The sequence below is a fragment of the Mus musculus genome, chromosome 8 (assembly GCF_000001635.26).
Source record: "Mus musculus strain C57BL/6J chromosome 8, GRCm38.p6 C57BL/6J".
Taxonomy (NCBI): domain Eukaryota; kingdom Metazoa; phylum Chordata; class Mammalia; order Rodentia; family Muridae; genus Mus; species Mus musculus.
In genome coordinates, this window is record NC_000074.6 from 34,133,309 (window position 1) to 34,146,940 (window position 13,632).

The following is a 13,632-nucleotide window of genomic DNA, read 5'->3' on the forward strand; positions in this document are numbered from 1 at the left end:
AGTGGCAGAGTACTTGCTTAGCAAAAGCATAAGGCTATGGGTTCAATTCCCAGGACAACAAAAACAAACCAAGAAAAAAAAATTTTTAGAGGCCAGGACAGATGGGCTCAGCGGCTAAGACTGAAGACTCTTCCTGAAGAAGACCCAGTTCAATTCCCAGCTCCTGTAACACCTCAGAAGTCCAGGTCCAGGGAAGCTGATACCTTCTTCAGGCCTCTGCAGGCAGCCACACTCATGGTTCATGTGAGCCCCATCCCTCACACTGACATACCCGTGAGTGTAATTAAAATAAATACTCTTGAGGAAAATTAAAATAGTTATAAACTTCACAGCCATCGAGCTGGTGGGAGTGCTACCTACCATGCCTGATGACTGGAGTTCAGTCCCTGGGACCCTCAGGGTGAAAGGAGAGACCAACTCTCCCAAGTTGTCCTCTGGCCTCCACTTAGACGTCATGGCTCGCACGAACACACGAACACACACACACACACACACACACACACACACACAAATTACTGTAATTGGAAAAACTAAACCTTCAACCCTGAACACTTTGTAACTAAAGGCAAATGGCGAGGAGCTACTTAGTGAGCCAGAAATTAAGGTCTGTGAGGGCCAAGCACAGATCCATCTCCTACTTAAAGCGTAGGAAGAGTAATTACAGGCTTCTGCTGGTGTTCTGCAGCCTGCTCTTACTGCTCACAATCTTAGATTATCTGGACAGTTAAGGACTCCATTTGTAAGAGCCCTTTCAGCAGGAAGCACACTGTTCACAAGGCAGTTTGCTTGCACGGGAGGTGAGAGACGCAAACCCATGGGTGGCAGCGGGACCTGTGCAGTGTTTTGTAGCGGAGTCAGAGCATTTGATTACGCCAGTTTCCCCCAACAGTGTTTCCCCTTCCTTTCAAAGTATACACTAGCAACTTAGGAACCAATTTAATTAAGGAGTGCTAGGGTTAATTTTAAGGCACCGGAAACATAATCTCTCCCCAAATACAGGCTATGGTCATTTAAAAACGGGAGATGAATTCTTTTTAAATTTTATTATTGTTGTATGTGGGGTTATTGTCATAATAGCAAACGTTTGGCAATCAGAAGACAGTTTGAGAGTTGGTTATCTCCCTGAGGTTTTTTTGTCTAAGGTTTATGAGTGTGAGTTTTGCCTGCAGTTATGCGTGTACGTTGCTTGGGTGCCGGAACATATGGGAGCAAGAGAGGGGGTGGGAGCTGTTTTTATAGACTGTATGAATTATTATGAACCATCGAATGAATGCTGGGAACTGAACCCAACTCCTCTGCAGGAGCAGTAAGTGCTCCTAAACTCTGAGCCATCTCTCCGGCCCCCAGTTCATTCCCGCCATGTTGGTCTTGCAGAGTGAACTCAGCTTGTCAGTCTTCACTAGCTGTGCCATTCTGATGGCCTGTGATATGTTTTACAAATTATTTTTTGTGCGTGTGAACATATCTGTGCACCACAGCAGGGGTGTGGATCTCAGAGGACAACTTGGAGGAGTTGGTTTAATCTCTGGGGGTCCCACAGAGTAAAATCAGGTCGTTAGTGCCTCCCCCATACTCCTTAATTACCAACAAGAAAGCAAACTGTTACAAAAAAGAGCACGTATATGCTCTCCTTACTCCTTTTGTCGAATGGTTAAAGCAAAGCCAGAGCCAGCTGCCATTTTCAATGCAACTTACTTAATTTCCTTGGATTGGGTTACGTGAGGAAGTGCCCTACACACAGCCACACCCCGAGCCAACACAATTCTTCAGACAGGTCCCTGCACCTCACGAAGGGACAACACAAGCCTGTATGGAAGAAATAGGAATCTGAACATCTCACCAATAGTTGTCTCCACAAATCCTGGGGTCTACAGCACAGGCTAGCAACAGTAACCTGAACTTCGCAAGATGAGGCACTGGTCAGCTGACATTTCCGAGACTCTTGGAACTCACTGTAAATGCGGCCTGGTTCAGGCCTGTGCATCACCACTCAGGATCAGAGCCTCAGAGCTGTACTGTTGCCATGGTTTCTCTTTCCTCCTGCAGACTTGACTTGCTAGTGTGCTTGCTTTCTAGCATCTTCCTAGATTTGATTCTTTAGACAGGGTCTCATGCAGCCCCAAGTAGGCTTAGACTCTTGATCCTCTTGCCTCGGCTTCTCATGTTCTGAGGCGAGGGCGTTTGTCACCACATAGCTCAGTGTCCCCTTCTTAGTGCACTTCAGCGGCTTAACTTTTATTATGAAAACACCCACAAGCTAAAATGGATATTTAAAATCTTTATTGTTTTGTCATCAAAAGTTTTCTCTCTCTCCACGGTAGGACGACAATGTGTTGGCGCATACTCATGAAAATACTCTTAAGTAGCTAGCCTAGAAACCAGAGATGGGATTGGCAAGCCAGTGTCATGTCAGACACGCAATGCTGCTGCTAAGATTAGTTAGTACCCAGAAAGAATATGCAGCTGTTAGAAAGGAGTCTATGGCCAAGCGCTCAGCACTTCGCTTGTGAAGGAGCAGAGGGCAGGGAGGACCAGAGACAAAACCTCCTGCTCCATTCTTGATCCCAGAGAGGGTTCTGACCATGCGCACACCGCCGGCGAGTCTCTGTCATCATTACTCAACAAGCCACTGCTGGTCTAACCCACAAATGGCATGGCCGCATTTGGACATTTCATAACGCTTCCCACCTCACCACCATAGTAATAAAACATGGGTCAGGGCAAACAGAAACAAAATAAAAACCGCGGCTGTAGACATCTTTAGTAAAAGCTGAACAAACTTGGTGCATGTTCCAGGTTTTTTTTTTGTTTTGTTTTGTTTTTTTGAGAAATAAACTGTAGGAAAAAAAACAACAACAAAAGACAGTTGTCATGGTTACTCATTTTTTCAGCTAAAGGCAGAACACTTCTTTTTATATAAGCACACTGGAGAGACATACAAGTGTCCTCACAAAAAATACTGCTGGATCAATGAGAACATTTTCAAAATCAGCTCTTGGGTAAGGAAAGGACTGAGAACTGAAGATGCCAATGACCGCTACGATTTGGTCATGCCTGGTCACTGAGAAGATTTTGGTCAGGGCTGTGTTTGAAGAGGTGACACAGCTGGATTTGGCTACTCTGTATGAATTCATACAATAAATACCTTACTCACGACAGCGGATCCATCACGATGAAACCAAACCGCGACAACTGAGAGGTTTACAGCAAACCTGCCTTAAGTGCTTTTCAAGTACATACGCTGTAAGGTTGGGAGACTACTCTTACGGTGGTCTAAGTCCTACAACTGCACGTTCCTGGATTACCTGCAAGACTAACAAGTCACTTGTGAATCATGTCAAGGCCTTGTGGGGGAGGGGCACTCTGCATGTATGGCATAGCAATTGGTTTCCTAGTAGTCAAACATTTCTAAACGTTATTAAACTATATTTGAAAAGTTCTTTTACTTAATATATACAATGTACAAATAAGTTAAAAGGAGGAAGCAGAGGGAAGCTTTTGAATATCTACACTGCAAACACACAACTGTCCCATGCATGTCCCTTTCACCCTCCAAACCATGAGAGGTGACAGAGCTCAGACCTGTCACTAAGGATGGAAACGGCACGCAGACAGTGGGAAGCCAATGTTGCTTTTTCCCACACAGCTACTCGCTTGCTTTGACCATAACACACACGGATAGAAACTGGATCCCGGAACTTGTTTTTACACTTGTACCTTAAAGTCTAACATAAATTCTTCTAACAGTTGAGGAGAAAAGCACTCTTTTATAGCAATTCCACAAAATAGTTTTCAATTCACAAAACACCTGTCCACTAGTAAAACCAGCAACCCTTCTGGAGGGCATGGGCAGTATCAGTCGGCCCCCCTGAGGTATAAATGCAGCTATCTTTCACTGAGTAAATAGTAGATAAGGTATGTCAACGCTCTGAAGGTTTGCATTCACCTGGAGTGATGTCATCCTGACTGAATGAAAACTTACTCATGTATACTTTTTTTTTTAATAATGGAGATTAACTGATTTTTAGAGAAAATATATACTTTAGCCCATAATACAGCCAGAAGTTCTGAATTCCTAAACCAATGCAAATGGCTATTACATCTTAAAAATGGGTAACATTGCATACTGATTTTAAAACAACTGAACAGGGAAAACATGTAAGGATTTTAGATTCAGCAGGACACCATGGAAAGCAGTCTAGAGAAGTGGGAAACCAGCCAAGCTTTTCCAAATGAGAAAATCCTTTTAATCTTCAGCAAGTCCCCATGGAAACAGGAGGCGAACAACAGTGAGAAGGAAGCAACTAGGACACCCCAGAGGCTCGCCAACAGCTCAGCATCACGGCCCCTTCTCCTGTGCACGGGTGGCCGGCAGACGACAGAAGTCCAACGTGACTACAGTTCAGCAGCTCCTCACCACTGCTGCCAGCTGAAGTCGTCGTTGCTTCCAAAGACCAGGAAGAAGCCTAGAATAGTCGCGAAGATGACTGTGTTTCCCGTGAGAACAAGTGCGCAAGCTCCCCACTCGATCTACGGCAGGAAGAGAGACACATTCAGCAGACACGCGACGTGAAGGCAACGAGGAACAGCAAATCCATCTCTGTGCATCAGTCAATCACCATCCTAAGCAATGTGGCTTGGGTGACCTTCACAGCACAACACTCCACACCCTGTATGTGTTTTTATTTACTATTGATTGATCGTAGGAGGTGATAAATCACTCAGGAACAAGCTCGCCTTCGAGAACGGCCACTGTAGCTTGCTTCGGCTCTCTCTGCAGTCCCACCCCAGGGTCCTGTGTGTTTAGGATGCACCCTGCCCCGTGTCGCCAGCACCGCATGGGATTGTGTAATTACTACTTACAAAGGAAGTTTTGCTTAGGGAGTCTAAAATCTTGTTTGGAGCAGAAGTTGAACTCTAAGTACCAGTGAGGGAGACATACTTGTACTTTCTCTGACGGGGGCAGAGGAGGCAAATGCCTGTACCACACTTGACGTGTGGCTAGTCTCAGCCCTTCTCCCCACCTTTCCAGAGCTGAGGGTGATTCTGGGTACAAGTCTGCCCTTTCTCCTCTTTCACACTTTCCCAGGCTCAGAGGATAAGTGTCTCACACATCTGTGCTTTAGGTCAGAGGCTCTCAACCAGGTGGCATATCAGATACCCTACATGTCAGATATCTACATTATGATCATCATAAGCAAGCTTACAGTTATGAAGTAGCAACAACAAACTATTTTTATGGTTGGGGTCACCACAACATAAGGAACCGTGTTGGAGGGTCCCAGCACTAGGAAGGCTGAGAACCACCGGTTCGGGCTTTACAGGACAGGCTGGCCGGAGGATGCACAGCACAGTTACTGTGCCCTTTCTGCTGCGGAGCCCAGCCATGTCTTCCAACAGTTTCAGTCTGACAGCAAGAAGAGACGGAAAGCCGAGGCTTTAATCCGTCCTCTCCACCCTAATGCTGCCACCTCTCTTTCACATAGCAAAACAGAAGAGAGTGGACAGTCTGCTATAAAAGCATTCGTAGAGTATGGCCACTTACCAGATGTGCTCTGGCAAACACAACAGGGAGTCCAAAAGCCGAGACGACGATGCCTGTGGTGAGGAATATGGCAAGCTCCTTACACGCGTTGCTCATGGCGTCCGTGTCATCCACTAATCTTCTGGCTATGCAGTACGGGATGGGCGAGAGGATGTAAAAGAAGAGAACGAAGAGGGGCCAGTATTGGCTGGAAAAGAGAGCGGAGTCAGTGGCAGAGCAGTCAGACGCGTCACCTTTCAACACCCTAACCATGCTCCTGCTGTAGAGCAGGGGACTATCACAAGGTAGCAAACAAGCTGCGCTTGGAAACAAAGCCGCGAGCTCTCGTGAGAAGCGTAGTCAGCTCGTCCTGTGTTCAATTATGGCACAATATTAAAAATGGCTACTGACAAAATGCTTTATAAATTGAGGCCCCTCCCCCCAAGATTTGCTTTAGCATATAAGAAGGCATACTTAAGACTATTTACACAAAAACCTTTACATCCTGCCTTCTAGTAATGTCACAGTATCCACGATTGCTCTTACTGAAATCTACGTGTAGGATGTAACAGAAGACGGTATTAAAACCATAGTTTCTACTCTGTCGGTAGCTGTGCTGTGCTGACGTCACTTGCCGGCTTTGACAAGTTCAGCGGAGGAAGCTGTGTGAAGGGGACTGGGAAGCTCTGTCCATATCTCTGTCAAGGTTTCAACAGTCTATTAAACAACTTATAAGAAATGAATGGTCTTTTTTGGTTGACAAGCTTAATTATGTATACAGTGGAGACTTGCTAGAGCTATCTGTTATGTTTTCTTTCTTTCTTTCTTTCTTTCTTTCTTTCTTTCTTTCTTTCTTTCTTTCTTTCTTTCTTTCAAAGATTCTTTTCCTTTTTGTTTTCATTTTGCACCACATGGGGTCTTGAGATTTGAACTCAGGTCCTCATGTCTCTATTGCAAGTGCTCGATCCACTACACCATCTCTCGCTCCATAATTTAGCTTTGGTTTGGGCATTTATGATGTCATCATCAGTTTTCCATCTTTGCTATAATATATGTTATATATGAAATATTACATATTTTGCTATTATTTCCATTTCACTATTCCCTGGGCAACTGTGAACAGCAATGCTCTTACCCAACTACGGTACCATCGTAAGCCTTTGTAAGTGGATTTGTGTGGGGATTTCTAAGAAGGGGAGGGCCAGGTCGAGGAGCTACAGGGCACAAGCAATCTAGTTCCAAGAAATGGCAACTCCTCCCTTTATAAACCCCAGCCTGACTTAGTCCCCACCTGCCGGCACCCAGCAGCACCCGCCCACCTCCTTTATCTTCACCAGTGGATTTCGGGTAGTGTGGAGTGGGATTCAGTGTGTTTTCACGTGCTTATTAGCGGCACAATTCTCTCTGCGACTTGTGCTCCACTTCTACCCATTTGTCTATTGAAAACAAAGTTCCTTAAATATTAATTTAAAAGGTTTTCTATACTGGGCACAGTGACGGATCCCTGGAATTCTAGAACTTGAGAGGCTGGAGCGAGCTGACTGTGTGTGAGGCCAGCCTGGGCTACCTAGCGAGACGATGTCTCAGTAGAAAGTTCTCCCCAGGCTACGGACAGCAACCACCTGCAGCTGTGCTCGGAAGCTGCCGGGGTTTCCTTCTGCAGAGGATGCTTCTTCGGTGGATCATGGGCAGCAGGGCTGAGTTTCTGCCACCAGCTCATTGCAGAAGCAGGGCACAAAAAGCTCTCTGCCTGAGCATCCTAGTGTCTTTACAAATCAACTTTAAGTGATGATCTTCGGAAAAGGTCTATGTTGGTGAATTAACCTTTCTCTCCGCTTCTTGTATAGTAGTAGGAAACAGAGCATGTTAAAAACCTTAGTAGAAGAATGTTCCCTTTAAACATTCAAAAAGAAAAGGAAATGACGTACTTGTATATCGGAAGGGCACATCCAAGCATCAGGAACATCAGCCCGATCGCTCCTCCAAAGGACAAACTAATTAAAGCTGCAAAACAAACAAAACCCCCAGAGATCAGTCAGGCCGCCACAGTGCCGTCTCTGTTCACACGCACAGCAGTCTGAGCGGGACCTGGAATCCCACAAGTGAGAAACTCCGCCTCCCCTCAAAATTCAAGTTGTTAGAAGTGAATCATCCCACATTGGGAGTAGCAGCCTGTTAATCTCAGCCCTCAGAGGCTGAGGCAGGAGGGTTAATACAAACTAAAGATCAGTCTACAGGGTAAGACTCATCTCAAAAAGCAAAACAAATGTGAGCGGTCTTCAAAACTGCCAACTACACAGTTTCAGAATTAGTTTCTATGGCACCTCCAAAACATGTGTTAGAGGTTGAACACCCTCCTTAATCCCCGGAAAGGCTCTGACGTGTGGGATGTCAGCCAGGCCTGGTGTTGTGCGCCTTTAATCCCATCTCTAGGGAGGCAGGGGCAGGTGCTTCTCTGGTCTACACAGCGAGTTCCAGGCTAGCCAGGGATACACAGTGAAACCTTCTCTGGAACATGTGCTCTGCATCCCAAGTACCTATTACGTACAATATTCCTAAATCCTAGGAAATCCACAAGCTGACCACACCCAATCGCTCCCAATAGGGAACATTTAACCCGCCCATCAGTCTTGACTGACTGCTAACACGCACCATTTCTGGTTCCATTTCTCAGAACTATTAAGGCACAGAGAGTTAATGTCCCCCGCCCCAACACTGTATTTAGTCCATACACGAGTCAAGCACTAAGCTGATGCCCCAAAGCCACTTCAATTCCTGGAATCCATATAGAAGTGACAGGAGAAGATCACTCTAAATTGTCTTCCGACCTCCAGGACCAACACGCAATACCACTCAATATTCCCATGAAGAGGGGAAGGGAGAAGGGGCAGAAAAGTCTCATGGAAACAGAAACACAAAAGCACAAAACTGAACGGAAAGCTGCCCGAGACTATGTGTAGTTTATTTATGATATGTTTTTGTTTGTTTGTTTTAAATATTTTTAGACAGGATCGCACCGTGTAGCTGGACTTTGCTATGTAGATCAGGTTAGCCGCAAACTCAGATACCCAACCTGCCTTATGATTGTTTTTTAAGGAAATGAAAGAGACTTCACAGTATCGACCTGCCTGTAGTTATTGTTAGTCTTTCAACAGTTTACAGAGACACAGTGGCTTTGCGCCCGATTCCCTAAATTCTAGGCGATCTGTAGGGTGACAGTGCAGCCTGGTGTGGTCCTGGTACCACTGTCTTACCACAGCACAGAAGGAAGATGCCTCCTACCTCAAGATCCACCTTGGAAGCTTCCCAGACGTGGCTGGTATACTTCAAACTGAGAAACAACTTTATTATGTATATAATCAATGACCTAGATATCAACCGATAGAAACGTGATCAGTTCGACTTCCACACAGCCTTGTTGGTAAGATTTGTTACACTTATGATTTAGATTTATTGACTTCAGGTGTGTGCAGGAGGAGGTCAGAGCATCATGGCTTGCAGGAGATGCTCTCTTCCCCCATGTGAGTTCTGGGGGCTGAGCTTGGATCATTAGGCTTAGTTAGCGGTAAACATCTTTCCTTACTCACTGAGCCACTTCGCCGGCTTAAAAAAATACCTGCTATGGTATATAACCTTAACAGAAAAGTTAAAACCCAAAGCTATGTGAGGGTCTAAAATTTACCAGGTTAAAAAAAAAACAAACAAAAAAAAAACCAACTACAGAACAGAAACCAAAATTAGTGTCACAGGAGTCAGACGTTGAGTACTACTACTGACAAGATGGCCGCTGACACTGTCATGGCAAGCACGGTGTCAGCTGGAGTGCTGAATACAACAAGAGTCAGTCAGGTCACCAAGATCACAGCATGCTTGTTTCTTAACGTCATTACAGTTGATATTTCCAGGAACAGTGGGGGGAAGTCAAGGGAATGTTTATTTCATTTTAAACAGCAAACAGAGCACTTGAGGCTTACAGGGGATGCAGTAACCACAGGAGTACACGAAGCTTCCCTCCTGGTTCTCTCAGTCCTGTCTACAGCCCTTGACTCCGCCGCACAGGCAATAGTTGTGACATCCTACATCGCCCTCTTTCCTTCTCTGGAAGCCAGCAGCTGTGTCACCTACAGGGCTTCTGTGCACGTTTGTCACCCTACCGCAGGGTGACATTCATTCATTCATTCATTCATTCGGGAAATACTGATTGAAGCCAAACACACAGCAGAGACCGAGGACTCAGCAGGGATCTCACCGGCTCCCTCGAGCTCCAGTGTTCCTACCCTGCTCTGTCTCTCTTCCAGCGAGGACTCGTTCTCTTCAGACGGCAACTCAAGCACCCGCTCCTCACAACCACACCAACTCTGTCACTGTAGTTACTACTGTTACGGAGGGGCTAAGGGCTAACTCAGGGGGACAGTGCTTGAGGCTCTGGATTCAACCCCCACTTGTGTTTATTTATTCACACAACACACTGAGCACTGAATGTGTGTCACATGGTTCCTGCTACCGAAGACTGAGCAACGGGGAGGAAAGAAAATCAAAGCTTTTACCTTTATGGTGCTCACGTTCTAGTGGGAGAATGAAATAGCTCTTTAAAGTTATCACATTTTATTTACAGTATGCTATCTGTGTGCACAAGCTGATGGGCCATCTTGCTAGTCCATAAAATGATCAACAAGGGTGGGGTGTGGCGGTGCACTCTGGGAATTCTAGCAGCTGGGAGGTGGAAGCAGGGAGGATCAGGAGTTTAAGGCCAGCTTTGGCTATATACTGAACTGGAGTTTAAGGCTAGCCTGGGTTACTTGAGACCCTGTCTCAAAAACAAGCAAGCAAGGAAGCAAGCCAGCATGTAAGCAACCAGGCTGTGTCAACGGTGAAGCTGCTGCGGGTCCTCCTGAGGTGCCTTCAGCCTGCTCACTGTGCACTTTCACTTTCTGAACTGCTCTCTGTTCCCAGAACACGATTTATGTCCATGGACCTTACTTATGGTCTCCCACAAAGATAGAAACCCTTAAAGGATGAATTCCGTATCCTCCAGATTTTGTGTAGGGCCTGCCATACAGTAGGTGCTCAATAAACACTTAACAAAGGACTTGCTGAGAAAGTGAGATGGGACATTCTGTTTGCTCAGTAAACATGAACTCTGAAGGAAGTTAAAGACTTAAAGAACAAATGTCCAGTGATGACCACAAGCAGGTAGGGTAAGGGGTGGGAAGGCAGGTTACTGACGGGGTGTCTCTGAAGAGGTGGCAACTGGGCAATAGTCAAGGAATGCAGGGAGAGGTGCAGGTGTGTGCCGGGCCTTCAGCTGCAGCTCCTTGCTCTGTCACCAGAGTTGCAATTCTAAACTGCTTCCCAAACATCTTTCCTTTCCAAATGTTCCTGGTCAGCTTTGGTCACCCATGTCCCAGCTTAAACAATCAGTAACAAAGAATGAATACAGCCTGGGGGGGAGGGGGTGGAGTGGCAACAGCATTGTGTCCCCTATTGCCCACTAACTAGTTACCTTTATTTAACTGGGTTCTTCCTTTTATAAATAAGAAAAGGCTGCCAGAGGTGCTGGTGCACACCCAGGAGGAAGGCCGAGGCAGAGAGGCAGAGAAGCAGGTGAGTTTGAGGGTCAGCATGGTCTATAGAGTGAGTTCCAGGATAGTCAGTAATACACAGAGGCCCTGTATCAAACAACAACAACAACAACAACAACAACAACCACAACAACAACAACAACACAGAGAGAGAGAGAGAGAGAGAGAGAGAGAGATTGATTGATTGATTGAGTGTATCCTAGTAAGAAGGCTGAGGCAAGTTGAATGTGGGTTCCAGTTAGCCTGGACTGCATAATGTTCAAAAATGCTAATACAAAAGTTTAATAACACAAGTTAACTCATAATACTTTAAAAAAATCAAGAAACCAAAATATAAGGTTCTGGCATTGAAACACATTTAAAACTTGAGCTTAAATTACAGCCACTGTATCAATATTATAAGAGAATCCTTATTTTAAAATGCTTACTTTATTATGGAGGTGTGTGTCTGTCTGTGTGTCGATGAGGTAACTATGGGCTGGAGGTGCAGGCTTTTGTGAGCTGCTGGGTAGGGATGCTCGGATCTTGGATCTGAGCTCATCTCTTCTGTTAACTGCTGAGCCATCTCTCCAGCCCATAAAATTACCGATGCATTTATTTATACAAGATCCAATTCCTTTCAAGTACTCACATATGAAAAAACAAGCCCTGTAGAAGTGTTTGGGGAATGGAGATACCCTAGGGTCATATTTCCATGCATTCGATACTCAGTATTTAAAAGACGTTCAAAGCCATCTGCATGTGACATCTCATCTCTTAAGTCATCACAGATAAAAGCTGACACACGTAAACAAACTGCTCCACAATGCTCCCCAAACCAGTAACGTCTCTCCAGTCTTATGACACTGGCAGCTAGGTGGCTTATTTTATATCAACGGTGTCTTAAGTGACACACCAGTAAGGTAAGGATTCATACAGTAATTGACTGATGCAACACTCGGAAAATGAAACAGAGAGGAGTGTGGTTTCTACTTCCAAAGCCTCTGGGCCAGGGATGGAACAGCCCAATTACCTAGCAAAAATTCTCTAAAGATGGACTACAAAGACAGAGGTGAAGGGGTCAAGTTCCCCGGCCTGGGAGTTAGCAGAAAATATAATGTATCACAGAGTAGCAGGCAACTGGCTCAAGAAATATGTAATGGTCTTTACAGCAATACTCCTTACTTAAGGGCAATCTAAAGGCCAACAGGAAGAAATATCTTGATAAGCAACCTGTAACTTTAAAAGGCACTGAAATCTTTAAAAAGTAAAATTACCCCCCCCCCCAGTCACTGTCACCAGGATTAACATTATCCAGATTTGGAGAACCATAAAAACTGTTTTCTTTTTTTAAAGAGTCCCTCATTAATGACACCGCAGGTGGGTAGAGAAACGCAGGCAACATCCTAAAAAGAACAGCACTTTACAGTAACTTCCATCCACGTTAGAACTTGAAAGGGTCTATTATAGCTCAAAAAGAGATCCGAAAGTGTCCTAGTTGCTCAGATGACAAGGTTCTATACGAGAAATAACATCTTTTTTTTTTTTAGGCACCGAAAATAAACAAGACACCAGAAAAAACGTGAACCAGGGAAAAAGCTCAGCCAAAGTCGCCCTTACCAGCGAGGTGGAAGCACCACTATCCAACTGTTTTTACTTCCAACTAGGTTATCTCTTCTACAAAGCAGGTCAGGAAATCAAAGTGATCCGCTGATAAGTAAATACAAAACTTTGCTTCTAACCCCAGGGGCAAGACTACTACTGAGCCAAGTTCCCTGTCTTCAAAGAATGCAACATCCCGTTCTCTCTGAAGAAAACACACCAATAGACAAGTAACCTTTCATCAAGGTGTTCGTTACCTTTCTTCTTAAAAAAAAAAAAAAATCACAACTACAAAGTGTCAACGTGCACTTGTGGGGGAAAGGAAGCCAGGAGCACTCTGGGTTAGCATCCGGGCTCTACTGCACCTTAAAAACACCAAAGATGCATTCGATTTAAGAGGCAGGGAAAGCCTGTGCACCGCGATCCCGGGAGCGGATGCAGAGCCCGGGTTTGGGAGACGGGCGCGTTCGTGCCTCGGGTGGGAAACCACACTGGTTTGCCGTGCCGGGCATTCCTCCCGATCGCAGCCCTCAATGTCTCTGGGTGCAAACTCGCGCAGACCGCGTCGGTGGCCGGGTTGCCCCGTTCTGGTCCAGGGGCGGAGCGCCACCGCCGGAGGAGCCCGGCTGGGTCGTCCCCACGCCGCCCCGCCCCATCCCTACGGCCCCGGCCCCGCGGCCCAGGCCCACCTTTGATGCCCGCCATGGCGGTGACGTCGCTCCTGGCTCCACGACCCGGGCGGTGGCCGGGAGACCCGAGACGCGCGGCGGCGGCGGCGGCCAGACAACACCCGGAAGTGCACCCCGCTGCACTTCCGCCGGCGGCTCGCGCGGGGGCGTGGGGGCGCGCGAGGCCGGGCCGGGCCGGGCCGGCGTCCTTCCTTCCGCGGCTGAGGGGGGCCAGCTGGGGACGTGCGGGGCAGCTCCGGCCCGGAGTCCCCGCGGT

General features: G+C 46.3%; 1 protein-coding gene across 1 annotated transcript; it reads right to left on the bottom strand.

Moving 5' to 3' along the window:
* Positions 1 to 2,263: 2,263 nt before the first annotated feature.
* Leprotl1 (leptin receptor overlapping transcript-like 1) lies at positions 2,264 to 13,431 on the bottom strand. Its single transcript, NM_026609.2, has 4 exons — positions 13,377 to 13,431; positions 7,453 to 7,528; positions 5,546 to 5,732; positions 2,264 to 4,530 (listed from the first exon to the last, which is right to left on the bottom strand). Exons 1-4 carry the CDS (start codon positions 13,390 to 13,392, stop codon positions 4,414 to 4,416), a joined length of 396 nt encoding a protein of 131 aa, NP_080885.1. The 5' UTR covers positions 13,393 to 13,431; the 3' UTR covers positions 2,264 to 4,413.
* Positions 13,432 to 13,632: the final 201 nt, after the last annotated feature.

Excerpts from the sequence above, each read along its gene's own strand:
- Leprotl1 (NM_026609.2), bottom strand. Across the intron at positions 5,733-7,452 it reads TGTGCCCTTCCGATATACAA|CCAATACTGGCCCCTCTTCG; the intron begins GTACGTCATTTC and ends TCTCTTTTCCAG. Across the intron at positions 4,531-5,545 it reads TGTTTGCCAGAGCACATCTG|ATCGAGTGGGGAGCTTGCGC; the intron begins GTAAGTGGCCAT and ends TTCCTGCCGTAG.